Raw genomic sequence first — 26,326 nt, forward strand, 5'->3', positions numbered from 1 at the left:
GTCATGAATACAAATTTCATCATCCAGGAAAAAAAGAAGAAGAGAGAATGTCAAATCAAAACATTGTGGATTTCAGTTGGTCTCCTCCTTGAAAATGTTTTTCGCTGGAGCAGAGGATGGATGGATGGGTACCTGAGAGGTACTGATCTAGTGGGTACCCAATGTGATGATCTCAACTGGCTACCACTGTAATGCGATGAAACTGTGTGATAAGGCCGGGCTACGCAACAGAACCTTTTAGAGATAGAGATATGACACCCAGTAGACGAGGTTGAAGAGGCCAAATGCGGTGGGGAAGCCGATGCGCGCGTACGAGTCTATCTTGGCGACGCGGATGTGCAACCTGCCGTGCCGCCACGCCCCAGAGCGGCAGTCCTCGAAGCAGCAGAAGAAGCTGGTGCAGTCCTTCCCGTCCAGGCACTCGTAGCCATACTCCTCGTCCCTCTCCTGCATGTGCGAGGCGTTGTTCATCTGGATGGCGGTGGCGGAGCGCGGGCGAATGTCCACCGTGGGCGTCTGCTTTTGAACAGGACAAAAAAGGGGACGTGGTTAGCCACCAGAGTCACTGCGAGCGCTCCGATTCAACGGGCATTGTGCAACCAGTGGTGGAAAAAGTACTCAAATTCTTTACTTAAGTAAAAGTGCCAATACTGCAATATAAAAATACTCTGTTACAAGTAAAAGTCCAGAATTAAAAATGTACTTGAGTAAAAGTACAAAAGTATTGGCATCAAAATGTACTTAAAGTACCAAAAGTAAAAGTACTAAATATTTGAAAATAGCAGATCTACAAGCTCACAACGCGTCGCACCGCGACGCGTTGTGAGCTTGTAGATCGGCTATTTTCAAATAGCCTATGTACTGTATAAAATAGGGCTAAAGTGGTTAATGTATGTTTCATTATATCATAGTTTATATCTGAAAAGTAACTAGTAACTAAAGTTTTCAAATAATTGTAGTGGAGTAAAAGTACAATATTTGCCTCTGAGATGTAGTGGAGTAGAAGTAAGTTTTGGAAATTGGAAATACTCAAGTAAAGTACAAATACCTCAAAATTGTACTTAAGTACAGTACTTGAGTAAATGTACTTAGTTACTTTCCACCACTGTTAGCCACCAGAGTCACTGCGAGCGCTCCGATTCAACGGGCGTTGTGCAACGCAACACCAAGGGGCCTCATTCATTTCCTGTCAGTAGTCAGCGAAATGTAATTTGCACCTTCAACTTGCCAACGGATCCTTTTTGAAGGAAATGTCAGGGTAATACAAATGGGCCCATAACTAGCACCTGTGGTTGTAATTAGGGGTGTTTAGGCCTATACATTAGCTGACAATGGGTCAGTCCCCGTGGAACTCATGATGCAAATGACACCTTTGGGTAAACTCTGGGATAGAGCTGGCTTGCTGAGGTTTCCTTTTTTTTTTACATTGTTATTTTGCAGATTTATGATGCTAGTGCTGGGCAATTTCCATTCCACATTTAATGGTAATGACCCTACTGTCGCTGTACAACAATTGAACACATCGTGAGATGAAATTTGCAGATCAAAGCATTAAGTCCTTTTTGGTGTGCGATGACTCACTGAAATTACATAATTTTGATGCTGTGTGGATGACATTGTGGGAGCTTCACTGTAAGAAATGCAGGACACATTGTAATTGGCTTATATGATGCATCAGGGATCTAAGCTGAGAGATACGGAGTGTTTTGTTGGAAGATGTACACCGCATCTCTCCAGCCCACTCTTCCTCCTGCCACTTTAATGTGTTAAAATAAACTCCATTTCAAGCTGCGCTCACTGCTGGAGGGCACACACAGGCCTTCATCTGTGAAAGACTCCCGAAATAGGACAGTGACATCAGCACGTCTTTGCCCTGTCACTTGAAAGGGAGACAATTAGTATTCAAATAGTGAGTTTTCATCACGATTTATCTCAAAATGCCATGCCACCTTTGCACAAATTGGAATTCTGGTTCTTTGGAAGATTAACCGCTCAATCCCTCCTCTTGGCAGTCGAAGTTTTCCCTGACCTTGCAGATAAACTCTGGGCGTTGACCTCAACGTTAAGAAATACAGTGCATTGTGAGCTTGCAGACGTCAAAGGGCCAACCTCCACAGATTTATCGTCACTGCACATTTCAAAAGAACTGCCACTTGCTGTCGCCTAAAAAGCTTGTTCATGTCTTGGTTTTGAAATGGATAAAAGTACATCAAATAACCGCATGACTTTCATAACATTATAGTCTAACCAGGTGTATTTACATTGGGCACTGTAAAACATGCTTCATGCTGACTGTCTGACATTTATTGTTAGATGTTTATAATGGACAAGAGGGGTGTACTTGTCCCTCACTCACAAATAGAGAAATGTTGGTAAGCATGTGGTAGAGTTCCCACATGTATTGCCATTCCTGGCGGCTTCACATTTTGCCCAGCACTAGTGTACACAAGGGTGGCTGTCATCCCCTTGAAAACGATACATAACCATGAAAAAAATACGTGCTTTTTTTCTCCCACTTGTTTTTTTCCCACCCTTTTTTCCCCCCCTGAATTAACAGCCAGTTCGGCTCGTGCTGGAATGATTAGCACAGCAGGTTATGTGAGTCAGTTCTCAAAGGGGATTGGCTGCACCGCAGGAAGCGTGGTGGAAGCTCAAGCAGAAGGAAGTGGCACAGACAGCATCCCGCCGTACGGCAGTGGTGGGGGCCAGGCCCCGGGGCCACAGGGGTTTAGCAAAGAAAAATACAATACGTACAGCACAGTGGCATCTGCAACTTTAACCGGCTGAAAGTCAGACAACCTCCCTAGATGACCAACATCAAGCACCCGGTTTATACTTAGCTGCATGGCTGTGTCGCTCTGCAAAAACTCAAGCTGAAAAAAAGTGTCAATGTGATTCGTGACAATGAAAATAAATAACAAAATAAAATAAAGGATGTATAATGCATTTATTTATTTTTGGTCGAGTGACACAGCCATGCCACAAAGTATGACTCAGCCTTCAGAATGCTTGTCTAATATATGTCATTTCAGCAACAAATTTGCCTTTCACAATTAGTTACCTGCAGAAAAAGGGGATTTGTGAATCATTGTAAAAAATATTTTAATGCAATAAAATATTCGTAGGTACATATTTAGCATTTAATATATTTCATAAATTAAGTATATGTAAAATATCTTTGGTAAAATACTGGAGGTTTTTTCCTAAATTTAGCTCCTCGCTGGCGCCCACCCACCTGGTGTGCATTTTCTGGGTATTTAGAGATTACGTTGTGTTAATCCACTGAACGGACCCAAGCTCTAATTAGACTTAACACAGTGTCGGGGTTGTCTATTTCAGTCTGTTAAGGCTCTGCTGACTCTGTAGGAAGCGTCAGGGTTTAGAAGCCCAACAAACACGGTTATAGATTTACTGGCAGGAGATGGGGGAAGAAGAAGAAGAAGAAGAAGAAGAAGAAGAAGAAGAAGAAGAAGAAGAAGAAGAAGAAGAAGAAGAAGAAGAAGAAGAAGAAGAAGAAGAAGAAGAAGAAGAAGAAGAAGAAGAAGAAGAAGAAGAAGAAGAAGCTGTTGCAGCAACTACTAGCTTATCGTAGATACCATTACGGCGGAGAGTAAAGCCTGATATAGACAGTGTCACACGCCGAGAATATCAGACCTACAAGCTCACGACGCGTCAAGGATCCGACGCGTTGAGAGCTTGTAGGTCTTCTATTTTCGGCCATTCTCTGCGCACGACATAGCATAAATTAGGCTTGACACAGGACAGAGGGAGCCAGAATGCTGTCATACAGGGCCCTTGGCTGGTGCAATCATTTTCTCATGTACACACGTATGTGTGGGCATGCATGGTTATTTGAGATTCCAAACAAAACCACATTAAGTAGGGTATACGTCTGGCTGGCTGGCTGCCTCCGCACTGTGCGCTGCGGAGCCCAGGTTTCTGTGTTATTTCTGCTTATTTCGCTACCCAGGAACTCAGGTGGGAGTACATTGACAATACAGGTAGTCAGAGAGAGGATTATGCTTTAAGGAGAGGCAGTACTGGTCAAAGCAGTGAAGTGCTAGGGGCCCAAAGAGCCACAATGCAGCAAACACATGCAGTCAGTTAGAGGGTATAAACTCAGACACAGGCAGTATACCTTTGACGAAAAGAGTCGGAGGAGCTTTTGTCCGGGACAGGAAACAAAGAACATGTGGAATATTTTAAAAAGAGAGCAACACTGGAGTAAACAAGACGGCTAAACAATTAGATTATCAAACAGACACAGATATACAACTCTACTGTCTTAACAGGAAGGTAGAAAAGAGACGTGTAGGTTACAGTACACAGCAAAATCCTGAGTGTAAAACATGGACCCGGGGGTTCATTTTAACATGCTCAGAGTTAGACTAATGCTCAGGATTTGGCGGTGTACTGTAAAAGAGACATACTTATTACACAACAGACAAGGCTATTGTCAATGGAGATGCATAGTACAACATACAGTATCACAGGTGGCGGTGCTCTTAACCACATAAGCCCTATTTAAATGTGTTCAAAAATATCCAATCTATAAGCGTGGTGAGCTTGTAGAATGGCTATTTTTAAAATATAAATAAGTAAATAAATAATTATTAATAATAATTAAAAAAATAATGATAATATTAATTCAAAGACATTTGGGAAAACAATTCAACATTTTTGAAAATCTTTGACATCTTTTTGCCTGTAATGACATGCCCAGAATAGGGACACTGTGTTTAAAGTTGTTGGAACTCCTTGGAACATCTACGACTGACACAAAGTAGAGAGAGATTAATTATAGAAAGTAGAGAGAGATTAATTATAGCACAATACATCGGTTAAATAGCGTCTACATGGCTTATGAGTATTTAATGTGGTACATTGGGGCAACGTGGTAAACGTTGGCACTTGTCATGACTTTAAACTGAGGTAATGCATAAGTAATCTTATCTAAGCCATTACAGAATGTTTCACACATTTAAGTTTATTTGTATTCATTAATTCGTCTTCTTTATTAGCTGTCTTATATGTGGTACACATCAAAAGATTGTTTGCATCTCGTTGATAAGACAGTAAGCCCTGGGATATGTGTTATCAGATCTAGTGTGCATACATAAGATAAAACACTGGTGGCTGTGCATAATACAGTATTTTGGGAGAGAAATATACCCCAAACAAAACATCACAGCTCTAAAATAGGACACAGTGTTAGTATCTCTGGCAGAGAAGTTGATTTATATGGAACACAGCTTAAAGGAAATCAAAAGTGTTTTTTGTTCTTTTGCTTTGTATCTAATCTCCTCTGTCTTCTGTTATTTTTAGAGCATACTATATTTTATAACTTATCGTAAAGATCAAAACACACACACACACACACGCACGCACGCATGCACGCACGCACGCACGCGCGCGCAGTTGCGCAGTCACGCTCAGCATGCAGTGGTGGAAAAAGTACTCAAATGTTTTACTTAAGTAAAAGTATCAATACTGCAATGTAGAAGTACAGTACTCTGTTACAAGTAAAATTCCGGAATTAAAAATTTACTTGAATAGAAGTACAAAAGTATTGGCATCAAAATGTACTTAAAGTACCAAAAGTAAAAGTACTAAAATGTTTGAAAATAGCAGATCTACAAGCTCACAATGCATCGCAATGCGACACGTTGTGAGCTTGTAGATCGGCTATTTTCAAATAGTCTATGTATAAAATAGGGCTGAAGTTGTTAATGTATGTTTTATAATGATTTATATCTGCCAAAGTAACTGGTAACTAAAGTTATCAAATAATTGTAGTGTAGTAAAAGTACAACATTTGCCTCTGATATGTAGTGGAGTAAAAGTATAGACAATTGGAAATACTACAGTAAAGTAAAAGTACCTAAAAATTGTACTTAAGTACAGTACCTGAGTAAATGTACTTAGTTACTTTACACCACTGCACGCACACGCACACACACGCACGCACGCACGCACGCACGCACGCACGCACGCACGCACGCACGCACGCACGCACGCACGCACGCACGCACGCACGCACGCACGCACGCACGCACGCACGCACGCACGCACACACACACACACACACACACACACACACACACACACACACACACACACACACACACACACACACACACACACACACACACGCACACACACGCACAGACACGCACGCACTTGGCACGCCGAGTCGGAACATCCCCTCTGAGATGGTAAACTGGCATACCACCTTCCCGTTCATTATTCATTCATTCATCCAGTTACTTCAGAGCCCCGCAGCAGAACCTTAGTTACAGCGATGGAAAGTAGAGCGCTCCAGTTCTCCTCAAATGTTCAACTCAGTGTTATATGTTGCTGCTCTGACTGCATCGACAAAATGTTGGTCAGTGGACTCACTAAAGCGCCCACTCATGTTGTTTCCCCTATTTGTTATTTATTTATTCCCCCCCAGAACTTTGGAACCTTTCTTCTCCTTCATACTTTCACATAGAAAGTTCTTTCAGACTTTTAAATGTTTGACTTCGTAGGCTTCCATACAACTTTTAATACTTAATGGTGGCAACAAAAAAAAACACTGCCCGTAGACTTGGGTTTTAATAATATTTATATCAGGCTTTCGGTCACAGACCTTGTTCTTTGAGTGTGCGTTCAAATGTTTTATACATAAAATATTTTACTTTTTGAAATATACATTTTATACTGGAAGTCAATGGCGAGGCAAATATTATGGAGCTACGTGGAACGCCATTTTATGTGGACGTCAGTGTAGCCTCTCAAGCCAGACAACTATTCCACAATCTTTGAATGCTACATAGTTGAGGCGGAAGCCAGTGTCGTGAGCTTGTAGATCGGCTATTTTCAAATACTATTTATTACTAAATATTATTTTTAACAACACAAATCTGGTCCCTGGCACCAAATGTTTTCAGATGGGTATACGCGGATAATTACATTTAATTTTGGGGTCCTTCACATGAAAATGTTTGAGAACCACAGGTTTAACAACATTAGGAAACAAGCCCAAATTAGCAACAACATTTTACAAAGTCGCTTATAATAAGCAGACATGGTCGGAAGCATTTGAAAATGGCTGGAGTCAACAGTCTGGCTTGAGAGACTAACGTCAATCAATACGACCACACTGTTTGTTCAGGAAACAGTATTGGCCAGTTAGCTCTGTCGTTGTTTTTCCTCATTCATTGCATGGGCGGGAGAGAATACCACACATTCTGACTTGATCTTCACCTGGTCTGTTATGAGGGGATAACTATGTGAAGAATGACAGGAGAGATGAGAAAATAGAGACGGATAGTCAGAGGGACCACCTATAATCTAGCCTCGGAAACACATGCCTTTTTTTTCTGTAGGCCTATATATGTTTTTAATATCAATATTATATTATCAATAAAACCTTACTGTTTCGCAAATTATTTAGCCTTACTTGCAATATTGGGAGAACCTTGCAGAAACGGTGGTTTAGGACCTTGTTATCTCCTAGCCAATCAGAGTGCAGAGGGGCGTCGCTCTAAATTTGGTGACGTCAGCGTGCTCCGTGCACAGGCCGGGGGGGGGGAGGGGAGGCGGGGACATAGATTGGTGAAGCAATGGGAAGCGGCGCTGGAATCCAACCGCCTGGGTTTGGATCCGCCCTTCAAGACCATCGATAGGGCTCGCTCTTTCAGGCTACCTGTAATCAGACTTCTGCCTCAATTAAAAGTATACTGTGGACTAGCGGAAGCCACTAACTATGCCAGCGATCCTCAACCTGGGGCCGGCCCACCTAGTGGGCCGTCAGAATATTGCAAGTAAGCCTAAATAATTTGCGAAACACTAAGGTTTTATTGATAATATAATATTGATATTAAAAACATATATACAGAAAAAAACATGTCCTGGAATGTTTTTCATTAAAACCTTGAAAAACTACTTTTCATTGTGATACCTACAAATAGGAGCTGATAGTTCCATCGATCAAGCCAGAACACGACTGACTGATCAATAAAATAAACATGCGCTGAAAAAACACACGGCCCACCCACCTGATCACTTAACACGGCTGTGCTAACCGGGAACGCATCTGTGTGATTTTAGATTTTCGCTATAACCATTATGTTCTACTTTGTGCCATTCAAAAATAGCAGATATACAAGCTCATAGCGCGGCACAGAGTGCCGCGCTATGAGCTTGTAGATCTGCTATTTATGAAAAATCTTGACAATGTGTGCATATCTTTGAAAATATATTTTTTTATAGCGAACATTTTTAACTCAAATCTTTGCGTCATGGGGGTCCCTGGCACAAAACATTTTTCAGATGGGGGTCCGCGGCCAAAATGTATATCAATTTAGGGGGTCCTTGGCATGAAAAAGGTTGAAAACCACTGCGGTAGAGGGAAGGCTGCACTATACGCTGCCGTGTGTGGGACTCAAGTCTCCTATACAGTACGAGAGACTGCACTCCTGTTATAGTATAGTATGTGACACGGGTTTAGATTACAGATGTGTGATGTGCTGTGACAGATGTGTTGCACAGATTAAGGACAGGTCGACTGATCCCCCCCCCCCCCCCCCCCGCCACCACCCACCGTGAGTGACATGAGGTTGTGACCTCTGGGGGAGATGCTCCCTTAGGGACAGTTAGCAGCACGGGGTAAAGAGATGTCCCTAAGGCTTATCCCATGTATACTCTATATAATACACTAGGGGTGATTGGGTTGTTGGGGGAAGAACTATAAATAACAAGCAAAGGTCCTGAAATCTTTGACCTTTCGCCTACAGTGTACTGTATACTGGAGGATTTTGACTGAGCAAAAGTCTTTTGCATGGCGATTCTCAACCCTTTTCATTTTCAGGACCCCCCAGTTTGGTGTGCCACGGACCCCCATATTCTTCAAATAGTACAATCAACAGGAAGTTGACATTTATATTAAAAAGAAACAGGAAGTTGACATTTATATTAAAAAGAAAAAACAGTACTGGGTTTGGCGATGTTCTATATCGTCTGAATCAACTTTGTTTGCGTTCGTTTACGTGCTAAAAGAGTGACTTTGAGAGCTGTTTCACTTTACGATGTAAGTCGATGAGGAGCATTTTTGAATTATCAATTTCTAACTGATGGAGCAATTATCTTTGATTTCTTGTCCACCTTTTGGAGTTACACATCATGGCAAGGTAACTACAAAACCCCAACCTCTACCAAAGTGGTCTAGCCCTTGAATCTCTAGGACCCCAATCTACGCTGTCAAATAATCAGCGTAAATTTAACTCTGAGAGTGTACCAAATGGAATCAAATGGAAGGGTCCATTTGTTCCTTATGGTTACAGGCCTTACATTTGGTTCCTAACTATCATTTAACCCCACTTAAACCCCATATGGGTAACCGGAGTCCCTCATGGCTCAATACTAGTATCTTTTCTGTTTTCTGTTATTGTGGGGAAAGTTTTCGCTGAAAATAGCCGAAAATAGCTCACTGTCGACCGGCTATTTTCATCGAAAGCGTTCCTCACAATTCCGATGCTGGGGTTTAAGTGGTTAACTGGGGAACCCCCTGGAATCCCCTCGAGGAGACCCCACATTGAGATACAGTTGTCTAGAATGAATCAATGAACGGACATAAAGTCATGACGTAGCATCAAAGGAATGCCTCGAACTTCACCAAGCAGTTTCGTACTTTCTGCTGAACACAATAGCTGTAAATTAACACTCTCCTTTGTAGCTTGTTGTCTGAAGAACCTTCACGTTTAAAAAAGAACAGAAAAACAGAACACCTGAGCCTCGTTCACCCTCGTTTTGTGTGTTTTGATTTTGGGAAGACTGCTTACCGGATTTTTCCTCTTCTTGTCTTTTTTAGGGTTGGGCTTCCTGTTGCTGACGAAGTAGTGCAGCGTGCCGTACTCTATCAGCGCGGCGAAGACGAAGATGAAGCACACGGAGACAAACAGGTCCATGGCCGTCACGTAGGACACTTTGGGGAGAGACTTCCGGGCGATGGTACTCAACGTGGTCATGGTCAGCACGGTGGTGATTCCTGGCAATGGGAACATACGTTAATTTCAAGGACCCCCATAACTCAGTATTCAAATGCAGTGGTGTAAAGTAACTAAGTACATTAACTCAAGTACTGTACTTATTTGAGGTACTTTTACTTTACTGGAGTATTTCCAATTTTCTATACTTTTACTTCTACTCCACTACATCTCGGAGGCAAATATTGTACTTTTACTCCACTACAATTATTTGAAAACTTTAGTTACCAGTTACTTTGCAGATATAAATGATTACATTATAAAACATACATTAACCACTTTAACCTTATCTTACACCTAGGCTATTTGAAAATTGCCGAACAACACTTTTACTTTTGGTAGGCTTTTGGTACTTTAAGTACATGTTGATACCAATTTGCATACTTTCAGGATTAAAGACCACTGGTATACACCACAAAATCCTGAGTGTCCATTTATCTCTGGGAGAATTGTGCAGAGTCCTTTGTGTGGTATCAGAAGACAACACAAACAAAGAACAACATTGTTTTATGAAAATTAAAGCCACAAGAAGACCATAGATGATTTAGATTGATGTTGATTGATGTCAATTACAACATGTTCTCAGTATTCTCAATTATTGCCTGTTATGAAACTATGCTATCAACAGTCTGAAATAGAGGACACAGAGATCAAGTACCTCATTCTTAAAATGGTTGTATGATCAGTCATCCCACTATTTATGGGGAAATCATTTGCACTAATTTAAAAGTATTATTTAGTGTTGCCGTTTGGGTAGAAACTGTAAAAAAAAAAAAAAAATAGATTTGTTTTTGTTGGTTTAATCAACACAAACATAAATCCTGTTATCCTTGGAAAAATATGTCAGCCTTGGATCTTATGATCAAAGAAGCTCAAATCAAACTTTATTTGCAGAAATGACATCTTAGATGGGGTTAAAGCAAAGGGTGACACGTGCCAGTTGCTGTAAATCAAACTGACAGATGCCACTGATTGCTGTGCCTTTAATGTACTGGATTCCCCATGTTATTCATTTTAACGTAGATGTCCGTGAAAAGAGACAAACAACCCAAAAGGCTCGTCTTGCATACCAATGTCTCTAAAGCAAAACTGTTTTGATAGAGCCTATTTTGACTGCATAAACCAAACAAAAACAACTATAGTGATGGCTAGCCACACACACACACACACACACACACACACACACACACACACACACACACACACACACACACACACACACACACACACACACACACACACATGCACGCACACACACGAGCGAGCACACACACACACACACACACACACACACACACACACACACACACACACACACACACACACACACAGACACACACACGCACGCGCGCGCGCGCTTACGGTACTTTATAAATGGTGAAGGTATATATTGGTTATGATCAGGTAATGGGAGAAAGAGCACACCATGTTTATTCATGAGGTACTGGTATAGAGGAACGCTAAGTAAAAAGGAGAATCTACACGCGCTGGCTCTTTTGTGATAACTATTTTACCAATATTTTGGCTGTGGTCTTCGTCTGTGTCTTGTAAATACCTGGTCAAATAAATAGTTATCACTTTCATCTAGAGGTTGTTTTCTTTTCTTTTTTTCCAGTTGATGTCAACGAGGTTGTTTTTAAACAGAGCTAACGGACAGTGACCATAAAAGGTCACGCTGACATACGCTGAACGACGAACACAAACGATCAACAACATCTGATCACTCTTATTTATAGATATTCTCAGCCCAGAAAATGGAACGCTTACATGGATTAACAAAGCAAAGCGAAGGATTACACAGCACGGTGAATGCATGCCGTTTGATTGCAGACACTTAGGGTAGTCACCATAGGCTGTCCTCTTGATCCATATAGTACTACATTTCTGGGTTTCAAGAGCAGCCGGCACTGACTGAGACTGTGCCTCTGTATCCAGTGGTGTAAAGTAACTAAGTACATTTACTCAAGTACTGTACTTAAGCACAATTGTCAATACTTTTACTTCTACTCCACTTCATCTCAGACGCAAATATTGTACTTTTACTTTACTCCACTACAATTATTTGAAATCTTTATTTACTAGTTACTTTGCAGATATACATTATTACATAAGACATACATTTACCACTTTAGCCCTATTTTATACCTAGGCTATTTGAAAATAGCAGATCTACAAGCTCACAACGCGTCGCGATGCGACACGTTGTGAGCTTGTAGATCTGCTATTTTCAAAAAATGTTTTACTTTCACTTTTGGTACTTTAAGTACTTTGCTTCTACATTGCAGTATTGATACTTTTACTTAAGTAAAACATTTGAGCACTTTTCCCACCACTGTCTGTATCCACCATCTGGTGCTCTCTCTCTCTCTCTCTCTCTCTCTCTCTCTCTCTCTCTCTCTCTCTCTCTCTCTCTGATGATGTGGGTGGAGGTGGAGGGTTAGGGGCACACAACGCTGAACCCAGTTTAACAAGAACAAGACTACTGCTGCCAGTGGAGGTGAGCCCCCCCAATAGCCCCCCCCCCCCCCCCCCCCCCCACAAAAAAAAGAAAAAAAAGCAACCCTAAGCAAGCAGACCACCACTCCAACCCATCAACCACCCAGACAGCCAGCCTAATTGGCCACAGGGGGGGTGGGAGTTCTCGGCAGTCTGTGATTCGTGTCTGTTTCTCACGTGGAACGAGGCACATCGTTGTGGGTTTCAAGATTAATGTTGCAGTGTTCTGAGCGATTTTGATATTTTTGCTGGATTGCCATTGAAGGATTAAGAACTATGTCATCGCCATTAATCTCCCCCCCCCCCTCCTCTCCCCAATCCCACCAGCTTGCATTAACCTCTCCTGTTATCTTTGCAGGGGGGGGGTGAATTAAGACATTTTGACTCTGAGCCCAAATCCAGTGGGCAATTAACAACGCGGTGGTGTTTACGCGGATTCATGGGGAAGAGCGGCGGGGAAAACGTGTGATAATCCGGCCTGCAACGGAGACATAAAACAAAGCAGCCTATTTTTAGAGTAACTAATAACGGGAGGAATGATTGCGGTACAGGCTGCACAAAGCCTCCTGCCCCCCCGATGTATAAACTCAAACCATGTCGGTGGACGTCAGAGCCCTGGATCACTTTAACATTCAGCCATGTTCACTAATGATCACACGGCTATTAAAAAAATAGCAGATACACAAGCTTGTAGCGCGGCACTAGTGCCGCGCTACGAGATTGTAGATCTGCTATTTTTGAAAAATCTTGGAAATTTGTGCAAATCTTTGAATCTTTTGAATACTTTTAAAGCGGACATTTGTAACTCAAATCTTTGCTTCTGGAGGTCCCTGGAACAAAACATTTTGAGATGGGGGGTCTGCGGCCAAAATACATATCTAAAAATATTGTCTAAAATCCTAACAGTATATCAGTGGCGCTCCAACTTTTCCACGTCAAGGACCCCCGAAATGAAATGTATTTGGCCGCGGACCCCCATCTCAAAATATGTTGTTCCAGGGACCCCCCCAGAAGCACAGATCGGAGTAAAAAATGTTCTCTTTAAAACACATTATTCAAAGATTTGCACAAATGTTCACGACTTTTCAAAAAAATAGCAGATCTACAAGCTCATAGCGCGGCACTCGGTGCTGCGCTCTGAGCTTGTAGATCTGCTATTTTTTTAAATAGCCAAAGATATCTAAAATGACAGAGATGCGTTCTCGGCCTTAAAGAGGTGGTGCCATGTTTTTGCACTTTTTCTGTTTTTCATGTGTCTATGAGGTTGATAGAACTTCATTAAGCCCCCCGGTGGTGTTTTTATGGTGTTTTATGTATTCTCTGACTATTTGGAGTTTCTTCCTGGAGGCTGAAACCTTGAGGGTCAAACGTGCCAATAGAGAAACAGCGCTTTAGTGACATCACAAAGCCCACACCCTCCCCCTCATTATCATAACACAACAGGTGTGGGCATGAGGAGGAGGAGGAGGGACTAGGACAGGTGGGTGGTGCTAAGGTGGTGGAGGAGGTGCTAAGGTGAGAACCAGGTATACTTAATGCACTGGTGGGTGTGTCTACATAAAAACAACAATTTAACACTTACTGTACACTTTTTTTATGTTGAAAAAAATCCTTACATAATAATAATACCTTATGATCAGGTTTTAGGGTTGAAAAATATCATGGCACTCCATCTTTAAAGGTTAAGGGGAGGTGGTGGGGTGGTTGGGTAGGGGGGCAGCTAGCTGACTAAGGAATACTGCATCTGCACCATGTACGATCTCCACTCCTTACATCCTCATGAGGATGGCCAGCCCTACACCCTCGGGATAACCAAGGGCAAGTTCAAAAGCTAATGAATTTCCTCAAAATTCAACCTGTCCGACCCCACAACTTTTTTTTGTGCGTGCGTCTTTTCTTTGCCTTCAGTATAGGAGCATGCCACCTGCATTATTATTATTATTACGCTGAGGCGGCATCTTTGCATCTTCCCCTCGCTGCGTTGCATAATTAATGCCTCATTAAGACATGCATAAAAACATATGTGCCGGGATAGGCCCTTTTTCTAATCAAGGTGGACTAGATTCCTGAGCAGATGCCCCCGGTGGTCTCTGAGGAGTAACCGGGGCAGGGAGGAGAGGAGAGAATGTACAGAATGGAGGCTCTATGAAGGAGTGAAAAACAGACTGTTCTATGCCGTTTTTAACCAAACGTTTCCAGTGGTGGAAAGTAACATGTACATAAGTACAATTCTGAGTATTTCTAACCCTATGGAATTTATGGAATGCATGTGCTAATAAACAATATTTAAAATATTCCTTTGATGCTCATTTGCTCATATTTTATTAGCACATGCATTCCATACATTCCTTAGGGCTGGACCACACATGGACATATGACATCATCAACTTGCGACGGGAGCAGTCCCTATTGAGTGAAAGAAGTACTATTTATAAAATAAATACAATATTTAAGGTGTTTTTAATTCGATATCGATATTGGACCAAAAATTGCTCAGATTGGCTATTTTTTTGCAAAGAGATTTGGTGTAGACAGGAACAAAGTGGTCCAAGTACAGAGACAACTCAGGTCCAGTTTACTAAGTCTAGAGGGTTTTAAGTGGTTAACAAATATGTATATGAGCTGTTTGAACTTGTAAGATGTGTGTCCAGGCCTGGAATTTTGTCATTTTAGGGGTTAAAGCCACTTGGCCTTTGGTGTTGTCCATTTATTACCCAAATGCAAGGCAGGAAGGCCATCAAATAAAACAAGATTATAATAATTATAAATAATTATTTGAATTTAAGCTTTAAGGATTTTTTTACATTTTAAATGTAATATGTAGAGTCTAGACTATCTGCCGTGAAATAAATCAATTATGGTATTTGCAATCTGATCCATGCTCAGCCCTGCACCAATCAAAGTCACTGGATTGGTTTAAAGATGGAGACTCAGGGGAGTTAAGAATTAAGAATCTCAACCAAAGACTGGTGTCTACATGACAAGAAAGAGACACTGGTGTCTACATGACAAGAAAGAGACACTGGTGTCTACACGACAAGAAAGAGACACTGCATGGTGTCTACATGACAAGAAAGAAGAGACACTGGTGTCTACACGACAAGAAAGAGACACTGGTGTCTACATGACAAGAAAGAGACAGACACTGGTGTCTACATGACAAGAAAGAGACACTGGTGTCTACATGACAAGAAAGAGACACTGGTGTCTACATGACAAGAAAGAGACATTGGTGTCTACGACAAGAAAGAGACACTGGTGTCTACATGACAAGAAAGAGACACTGGTGTCTACATGACAAGAAAGAGACATTGGTGTCTACATGACAAGAAAGAGACACTGGTGTTTACATGACAAGAAAGAGACACTGGTGTCTACATGACAAGAAAGAGACACTGGTGTCTACATGACAAGAAAGAGACACTGGTGTCTACATGACAAGAAAGAAGAGACACAGGTGTCTACACGACAAGAAAGAGACACTGGTGTCTACATGACAAGAAAGAAGAGACACAGGTGTCTATACGACAAGAAAGAGACACTGGTGTCTACATGACAAGAAAGAGACACAGGTGTCTACATGACAAGAAAGATACACTGGTGTCTGTCTAAATGACAAGAAAGAGACACTGGTGTCTAAATGACAAGAAAGAGACACTGGTGTCTGTCTACATGACAAGAAAGAGACACTGGTGTCTACATGACAAGAAAGAGACACTGGTGTCTACATGACAAGAAAGAGACACCGGTGTCTACATATTGACAAGAAAGAGACACTGGTGTCTACATGACAAGAAAGAGACACTGGTGTCTACATGACAAGAAAGAGACACTGGTGTCTACATGACAAGAAAGAGACACTGGTGTCTACATGACAAGAAAGAGACACTGGTGTCTACATACGGTATTGACAAGAAAGAGACACTGGTGTCTACATGCCAAGAAAGAGACAGAGGAGAAAGTGGTACAGTCAGCTGGGGCATTAAGGCCACTGTGGCCTCGGGGCATATGCCATTTTTTGTGGGGCACAAGGCCAAACTGAGGGGCAACGACGGCCATGGCCTTTGTGGCCTCCCTGAAATTCCTGCCCTGTGTGTGTCATTGATTGATAACCAAAAAATAAGGAACAAAGTATGTCCCTTATCACTTCAATACGTCTTTTAGTTTCCAAATAAGGGACAATTTCTTATTTCAAGGGACGGTTGGCATTGGCAACCCGAGTTGCGAGCCTTCCTATTTTAAATTGAATCCCCCGGCAGGACATAAAAGTTATGGAGCAGCCAGGGGTGGAGAGTAATTAAGGACAGGACTGACTGCTAATGAACTTCATTGGTATGACTGCAGCATATGTGTGTTTGGGCTAGGTTGACTGATTATGAAAATGAATCCAAGCATAGACATTTTCTTCTCTCACAGGCTCACTGAGCAATTACACAAAGCAAAGGGATAAAAAAATAAAAGAGACAGCATTCATGCCTCTCGTATTGTAATTTAGTAAACGAAGCAGTTTTCTGCTGTGTATACAATATGCTACCAAATTAAGTTTGGACTAGTTTGGAAACAACACACGACTTCTGAGAATAAATATTTGCAACTATTTACATATTCATACTGAAAGGCCCTGCAATTCCCCAAATTCCAAAATATTATAAACTATTTATATTCAATTTTTTTCTCTTTTCCTGCATACTTTTTCTTGCATGTTCACCCCTGTCCTTAGTAAAATAACACAGCCTTTGTGTTAATTTAAATCTGACAGTGTACAAATAACTCTTCTGAGTTAAATTAAAGCTACACTACAGTATGTACTTTAAATTTGTTGTGTAAATAAAATGCTATTTTGACCAATCTGTATGGTAGTGGTTCCCAAACTGGGGGTCCGCCCCCAAATTATTTTGGGGGGTCCACAGATGATTAGCTTAATGTGCAACATTGTTTTCTCACTCAACAGTAAACAAACCAACTTACAGTATAAGTGTAATAAGTACAATTTAATGCGGTGATTTAAATTGGTCAAATATTACATTAGAAAGGGGCAAACGTTGTTGAAAAATCTACAAGCTCTCTGCGAGGCGTTGTGAGCTTAAGTTGTAGTTAGGCTATTTTCACAATATTTATCTGTGGAACAGAGTCAAACTAGATGTAGTGCCTCAACTCCTACAATTCCAAGTGCTTGTCGGTGTGGGGGGGGTCCCCAGTTCAAACATGATTATTTTCGGGGTTCACAGCCTGAAAAGTTTGGGAACCCTTGCGGTAGAGTATGCTAATACAATATAACGAACACAACTGGAATGGTTGTATTTGGTCTCCCTGACACATTTTGATCATGTGGTCTGGTGGCAGTGGTGTAAAGTAACATTTACTCAAGTACTGTACTTAATACAATTTTTAGGTACTTTTACTTTACTGGAGTATTTCCTATTTTCAATACTTCTACTTCTACTCCACTACATCTCAGAAGCAAATCTTGTACTTTTACTCCACTACAATTATTTGAAATCTTTTACTTTTCAGATATAAATTAAGATATATAATATTATTATAAAACATACATTAACCACTTCAGCCCTATGTTATACATAAGCTATTTGAAAATAGCCGATCTACAAGCTCACAACGCGTCGCGATGCGACGCGTTGTGAGCTTGTAGATCTGCTATTTTCAAACATGTTAGTACTTTTACTTTTGGTACTTTAAGTACATTTTGATACCAATACTTTTGTACTTTTGCTCAAGTACATTTTGAAATCCGGACTTTTACTTGTAACAGAGTATTTCTACTTAAGTAAGACATGTGAGTACCTTTTCCACCACTGTCTGGTGGGACCACTACTGGTCAACAAGTGGTACTGACAAAATTCTGTATCTCCCCTGAGCAAGCAGGTGATTTGCTCTAATGGCTCAGTGAAAGAAAAAAAATAACTTGCGAGGGGGACCGGGGTTCGAATCCCCGCTAGTACATGAAAGTTGCAGAGTGCAGCTTTAACGGGAAACGGGAGTATGACCCCACCTGCCACCATCATCACCACCTCGATGAGACTCTACGAACGTACCTAAAGAGGTCCTGGCGGGCACGGCGTCTTTGTTGATCCAGAACGAGACCCAGGAGAGAACCACGATGAGGGTGCAAGGGATGTAGGTCTGGATGGTGAAGTAACCCATCCTCCTGCTCAGGTCGAAGAACACCGTCAGCACCACATAGTCTCCTGCATGGAGAGAAAGAAAGGGGGAAGCGGAGAGAGAGAATGGGGACGGGATGTTAAATATCGCAGAACAGAGGGGAACATGAGTTTTAACCCTTTAAGACCGGGGGACGCATCTGTGTAACCACTTTATCCATATTTTATACTTTTGGCTATTCAAAAATAGCAGATATACAAGCTCATAGCGCGGCACCGAGTGCCGCGCTATGAGCTTGTAGATCTGCTATTTTTTTTTAAATCGTGTTTTTTTTTTGCAAATCTTTGAATATATATCTATAAAGCAATTGTTTTTTACTCAAATCTTTGCTTCTGGGGGTCCCTGGATTTTTATTTTTATTTAGATGGGGGTCCACAGCCAAATACATATCGTTGTGGGGCTCCTTGACACTGACATTAATATTATAGCAACATAAGTGTTTCAGAAAACTGTTTTAAACTGATTTAGAAGACATTTGTAGAATCCCCAGAAGCAATAACATTTTAGCTAGAAATGCTCGCTTTAAATATATATATATTCAAAGATTTGCACAACATTTTTCACGATTTTTCAAAAATAGCAGATCTACAAGCTCATAGCGTGGCACTCGGTGCCGCGCTATGAGCTTGTATATCTGCTATTTTTGAATAGCCCAACGAAATCTAAAAATGACACACAGATGCGTTCTCAGGTCTTAAAGAGTTGGGGTAACGTTTTTTTTTGTTTGTTTTTCTCGTCCTGGTCAGAAAGTCATGGGAAGCTGTCGGCAATTGTGGAGAGGGGAAAAAAACAACATCGAATAGAATAATAACATGGCCTGCCTGTCCAATCTTAGCCAGTGGTCATAATGTGCAGTTTGTGAAACGAAGTCGCACAATAGACCAAATCAGAATGTTTGTAAACATACTGCATGGGTTGGGTAGGCAGTATAAATATTGTATTTATTTCAAAGATCACGTGATCACAACAAAATGAAGCTGGTTGTGTTTAGTATTATAGGATTTATAAAAATAAAAAATTTCTCTGCGTTTCTGTTGCTTTTTGCCAGAAACTAGCCATCATTCAACTGCCCATAACTATGGAATGGATTTAGCGCGGCGGCACATTTGTTTTTCTCCGATTCTACGAGACCCCCCCTACGTCTTTTAAAGCGATCGGCGGGTGGATCGTTGAGAAGAATAATATTCTATGATTTTTTCAAAGGGACATGCAATAGAGGCACAAAAATGTAAAAGCGTAAAAAAAGTGAAGATAAGTAAAGTTAAATTAAAAACGTGTCAGTCCAAGACTGCATCGCTCGACCAGCCTATCTCTCTTGTTGCTGCCAGCTCTCACAAAATATCTAACCAAGTGTTCAGCAACAATTTAACGCTGGATTTGTGCAACCCCCTTAGGAGTACAAATTATTAAAGCCATTTCAGTTGTTCACTGTGTCGCTCTCATCCTGTGTTCTGTTCTGTTCTGTTCTGTTCTGTGCAATTCAAATGGTGTTGGAGTCAGTGTGTGTAATGAGAATGAGAACCCCAGGGGCGCGGGGAAAAAGCTGCTGTCCTGGCAGTAGTTAGCAGACCATTAACAGACATGATGAGCTATCCCTGCGCTGACCCACCCACCCCAGCAGATGTTAGGTGCTATGGGGTGGAGGTTAGCCGCGCCTGGATGGACCTGACCCTGACAATCTGGATCAGCAGGCCTCCCTCTGTGTAAAACACACACACACACACACACACACACACAAACACATACGCACGCATGTAGACAGACGCACATGCATGCACGCACACACAGACACACACACACACACACACGCACGCACACGCATACAGTATGCACGCATGTAGACAGACACACACACGCGCGCGCACACACACACACACGCACACGCACACGCACAGGCACACGCACACACACACAAATAGAGTACATCAGATGCACACCTAGCTCTTCACACACACACACACACACACACACACACACACACACACACACACACACACACACACACACACACACACACACACACACACACACACACACACACACACACACACACACACACACAGATAGAGTAAATAGAGTGCATGTCCACAGATGCACACACACACACACACACACACACACACACACACACACACACACACACACACACACACACAGACACACACACCGGTGATCTGGCAGCTAGTACTGTGATGTTGGGACCACTGCCAGTTGTTGCTGTTTCGCTATACTTGTGTCTGTCTGTCTGTCTGTCTGTCTGTCTGTCTGTCTGTCTGTCTGTCTGTCTGTCTGTCTGTCTGTCTGTCTGTCTGTCTGTCTGTGTGGGTTTAGTGCCAGCTCACCAGTGGCCTGCAGCACACTGTGTTGTCTGCTAATTGATTAACATGCGACTGTCAACGGTGTCGCAGCCCTTCTCCTGCCCTTCTGCTACGGCTCTGTAGCCTGCAGTGTCCACACTATCTCTGTCCTGTGTGTGTGTGTGTGTGTGTGTGCGTGTGTGTGTGTGTGTGTGCGTGTGCGTGTGCGTGTGCGTGTGCGTGTGCGTGTGCGTGTGCGTGTGCGTGCGTGCGTTGCAGGGATTCCTTAGTAGCTGGGGAAATAACAGCTGTTGTCCGTTAATAACGAACAGTGCTGAGTAATTTGGCAACTTGGTGAAGGAGGGCCAAACACATGCTGTGTGGTTTGCTGAAAAACACCAAACATCTGTGTGTTTGTTTAATCACTTTCAACCTGGCGTCCCTGTTTGGGCATTTCAAAAGTTACGGAAATAGCCGATCTACTAGCTTGTAGATAGGCTATTTTTGCTATTTGTCGAATGATAAAGGATTTGAGAAAAAAAATCGGATGTGACTGCAGTCTAGAGGATTCATTATGGCATGGATGGCAGGAGCTGCAGTCACACATACTGCTCGACCGGCTAGTGTTTCAACAGGAAACAGTGAATAAAGTGACATCTGCGTTACAGTAAACGGGGTCAGAAATTGTGGTCGCAAGCACACATTCGATATGCAAGGAAAAACAGGTGACTGACAATGTCAACGCTGAATGTGATCAGACTGTGTCAGCGAGAACGGTCTTTCGTCGACTACAAGGATGCTATAGTACATTTGATCGTTCAGCTGTGTTTGCGAAACCCATAGGTACTGGTGTACAGAGAGATGTGGGAAAAGGTGATATGATCAGATGAGTCAACCCTTGACTATAATCTTGAGAGGTGGGTAAGTGCAGTGGTGTAAAGCAACTAAGTACATTTACTCAAGTATACTGTGCTTAAGTACACTTTTGAGGATTTTTGGGCGGTGAAACCGCCCCTATAAGTGAGGTTTGGAAAAATGTACAAATATCCTATGCTGTGAAACCGCCCCTATAAGTGAGGTTTGGAAATTTGTACAATTATCCTGCACCGTGATTGGCCAATCACAATCTATTCAGGACTGTGATTGGCCAGTGTCACATGACACATGTGCATAGCCCTATATAAGAAACCATAACTTTAAAAAAAACATAAATTTGTTTTTTTCAAGTTATGGTTTCGTCCATCATAAAGAGTGTTTCAATAAATGTATTTATCTTTTGTACATGATTGGTTGACTCCATTCAGTATTGTGATTAGCTAGCAAGACACCGCCCACTTCACACAGGGTGTGATTTTTTTTACTTTACTGGAGTATTTCCAATTTTCAGTACTTTTACTTCTACTCCACTACATCTCAGAGGCAAATATTATACTTTTACTCCACTACAATTATTTGACAGCTTTAGTTACTAGCTACTTTGTAGATTTAGATTATTATCACAAAACATACATTGACCACTTCAGCCCTATATATATTTCGGCCATTTGAAAATAGCCGATCTACATGCTCACGATGCGTCGCGATGCGACGCATTGTGAGCTTGTAGATCCGCTATTTTCAAAAGATTTGTATTCATTTTGAACTTGTGAAATTGGACATTCTGCACAATGAATACTTTTACTTTTGGTACTTTAAGTATATTTTGATACCAATACTTTTGTGCTTTTACTCAAGTCAATTTAGATTACTGGACTTTTACTTGCAACGGCGTATTTCTACACCGCAGTATTGATACTTTTACTTAAGTAAAAGCTGTGAGTACTTGTTCCACCACCGGGTAAGTGCAGGTACACCAAGCAGAGCACTACAGGGTTGAAAAGTGAGGGAATCCGGTATAGCTGTCATGCTGTGGACTTGTGGAGGGTATTTTCCTGGCATGGTTTGAGTCCACTTGTCACCTTAGAGGGGGTCACTGCAAATTGATAGAAAGTTATCACCCTTTATCCCATATAATGAAACACTTCTATCCTGATGGGAGGGTTTACTGAATGGAATCATACTCTAAAGCTATGGCCTTCGCAGTCAGGCCCAGATCTCAGTCATATCGGAGTGTGTGGACGTGGACCAGGTTCCAGATCCATATCCCAGCATGCACCCTGGTTCACCACAGTGCAGATACTATCATTAGATGGACTAAGTGCATCAGGGACACCGGCATAAACTGTTCATATCCCTTTGTATGCTTTTTCTGCTGAGGCAGGCAGGTGTGCCCGTTAGATAGCGGTATAGCAATGAAGCCTGCTCATATACTGCCCACCCACCCCTCATGATTTTTTTGTTTTTTTTATTAACATTACATTAACGGGAGCCTGGAAGTTCCCTAGCCAAACACACCCACTGACAGCTGAGAAACTGCCAGCTAATACACTTATTTCCGCTTCTCTCAGCAGTTTGCAAGCTGGGTTCGCCTCCTTCTCTTTATGCTTGCAGTCTTAATAATGATGGGATTTCGACCACAGGGGCTTGGCTTACTGGCTCGCTGTACGGCGAGGCACTCCGGCCAAACGTCCGGTATAGTTTGTTTGCCAGTTTCATTACGGCCGGCAGACCTTGCCAGGTAGAGTTTTGTGCATGTGTGTGTGTGTGTGTGTGTTCCGAGGGGATTTATCGACCGGCGCCTTCTTGGCAGACCAAAGTGTATCTGTATCAGTAAGTCCGCCATTACGGCTCCTCTGCTCTAATGTACCAGTTTTGTTAATGACTTCCTGATTCCCCCACTCCACTCCAAAAACAAAATGGTTTCCACTCTACTATTGTCTGTTTAAAGCTTGCTGGGCCGCAGTTCCGGCTATTGCCTCATTGGAAGAGGGGGGGCTGCATTTACTCACGCACAAAAAGCAGTCTAAATGCAATCAGCAGGCCGCGAATGCATATCAAATTACACCGTTATGGCCTGTGTGCAGAGGACTGATTGCACCATATCGATTTTAATATGCATTTTTGATACCGGGGTGCAGTCAGCGAGGGAAAATATTGGGGCAGCGTACTGAAATTGGTTCTCGTCACAGTGTGAAATTCGTGTTTTTAAAAGTTCTTGTCAATGATGACACCTGCGTGTTGTGTTTTTACGTCTGTTATGCGCTATGTGTTGTGCGTGGATGCTGGTATGCACGTACGTCCAGTGGTGAAAAAGGACTCAAATGTTTTACTTAAGTAAAAGTATCAATACTGCAATGTAGAAGTACTCTGTTACAAGTAAAAGTCAGGAATTCCAAATTTACTTGAGTAAAAGTACAAACGTATTGGTATCAAAATGTAATCGTACTCAAATGTTTGAAAATAGCAGATCTACAAGCTCACAATGCGACGCGATGCACTGTGAGCTTGGAGATCTGCTATTATCAAAGGGTTTTTATAGATTTTATACATTTGAAAACTTGTGAAATGGGATATTCTACGGAGACAGAGACAGAGACAGAGACAGAGACAGAGAAAGAGAGAGACTGCATTATAATTTCAATGTTTGTAGGTCTGAGGTTTGATGGCGGGGCCTCAAGTTGCAAACACTGAAAGATGATCAAACTCTAGACTTTCGTCTCAGGTTTAAGTTGGTCCAGAGAACCAACAGAGTGTGGTGGTTAATTAAAATATATTGACCGAGTATGAACTACATCCCTGACTTAGACATAAAAACAATTAAAATGTGTGTTATTAAAAATTTGCTTTATGAAAGAGTTGGGCAAACTGAATTGGAGTGGGTTTGCCCTTCATTCTTCATTCCTCCTCATATCCCTTTGCACAAGTTGAAAATATTCTAATCCTATTACGCTATTGCGGTAATTTCATTGCATTCAGCCTGATCTATGCGTCCCTGTTTACCACGCGGGGATGAAAAATGCTGATGTCTGCGGTGTGAGAAATCAGCCGTGCAAAGCGATGGCTTCACAAAACCTACAGCCGGCGCGGCTTATATTAAGATATTGTTTGGAGTAGTTTTATTAGCATCGCACATTTTCCCATAGAGGGCGATTTACTATACGTACAGCTAGCAGATGTAATCTCCTCCTCTCCTCCGTCTGAAGTGTTCTGGAACACAATAATAAAGGGGTGCGGGTGGGTGATCATTCATCAGCAACCGGTGTCTATCGGTTGTTAAAGCTCCACAGGGAGAGCACGCCCAGGTGAATTGCTTAGCGAGTGCACTGGAAGAGGTGCGTTTTTTTGTTTTACTTTATATTTTTATCCCACGATTTTTGTAACCCATTTTTTTCACCCAGCGATTGCCTACCTAAGCTGTAACCCTGGGCGCTACTCTCCCTCTGCCAGCCTGGGGAAGGCCCCGAATTGAGTTCAATGCATGAGGAGTGAGCAGGACGCTTTTTATCACCTGACAGGGGGGAGTTTCCCCTATAGGACGTAGCCCGTGGAAGGAACACGTTATTCCAACCAGTTCCTTTTCCCTCCATCAGGCGCCCTGGCTGACCTGGCAGCCAGGATTACTGCATGTTTTTTTGTGAGGGTACCTATACCCTAGGGGACACGGGGAGAACATGCAAACTCCACACAGAAAGGCCCTTTCGCCAACCCCACCTAGGGTATGGGCACTGATGACGTGGAGGAGAGAACACGCCCCCCAGCGCCCATAGCGTCCCCAAGACCCAGGACGTAGCTGTGAGGTGACAGCGCTACCGATTGTGCCACCCTCTCCATTTTATCTGTTGAACACTGAAACAAGAACAGTGTATATAACCTAACCTGGATTGACAGTGGTGGAGTAGACTTTCTTTGTCACAGTATGGGTTGTGTGGTGAACTACTGGGGAGAGATGAAGGATTGGTGTCACATGAGGATACCATTGTGCAAGCAGCCAAGCTGTAAATTGCCGTGAATGTGGACACACAGAGAGAGAGAGAGAGAGAGAGAGAGAGAGAGAGAGAGAGAGAGAGAGAGAGAGAGAGAGAGAGAGAGAGAGAGAGAGAGAGAGAGAGAGAGAGAGAGAGAGAGAGAGAGAGAAAGAGAGAGAGAGAGAGAGAGACCTGAGGTGGAAAAAGTAAGCTCACAACGCGTCGCGATGCGACGCGTTGTGAGCTTGTAGATCGGCTATTTTCAAATAGCCTAGGTATAAAATTGAGCTAAAGTGGTTTATGTATGTTTTATAATGTAATAATGTATATCTGAAAAGCAACTAGTAGCTAAAGTTTTCAAATAATTGTAGTGGAGTAAAAAGTACAACATTTTCCTCTGACATGCAGTGGAGTAGAAGTAAAAGTATTGGAAATTGGAAATACTCAAGTAAAGTACAAATACCTCAAAATTGCACTTAAG

At 42.1% G+C, this 26,326-nt stretch overlaps 1 protein-coding gene across 5 annotated transcripts in view; it reads right to left on the bottom strand.

The window, feature by feature from the left end:
- Positions 1-237: 237 nt before the first annotated feature.
- Positions 238-26,326, bottom strand: part of gabrg2 (gamma-aminobutyric acid type A receptor subunit gamma2) — a gene marked incomplete at both ends in the record, with an annotated part of 66,682 nt that continues 40,593 nt past the window's right edge. The window contains 4 exons of one of the 5 annotated variants that reach the window (XM_080435238.1): positions 238-516; positions 4,139-4,162; positions 9,825-10,030; positions 18,578-18,727. In XM_080435238.1, coding sequence (XP_080291364.1) covers positions 238-516; positions 4,139-4,162; positions 9,825-10,030; positions 18,578-18,727 — 659 coding nt within the window. Of the gene's footprint in view, positions 520-4,138; positions 4,163-9,824; positions 10,031-18,577; positions 18,731-26,326 lie in introns of all 5 variants that reach the window. The other 4 variants (XM_080435236.1, XM_080435240.1, XM_080435239.1 and 1 more) reach the window with 4 other exon arrangements.

This window comes from Gymnoscopelus braueri, assembly GCF_963280865.1.
Source record: "Gymnoscopelus braueri genome assembly, chromosome: 8".
Lineage (NCBI taxonomy): Eukaryota > Metazoa > Chordata > Actinopteri > Myctophiformes > Myctophidae > Gymnoscopelus > Gymnoscopelus braueri.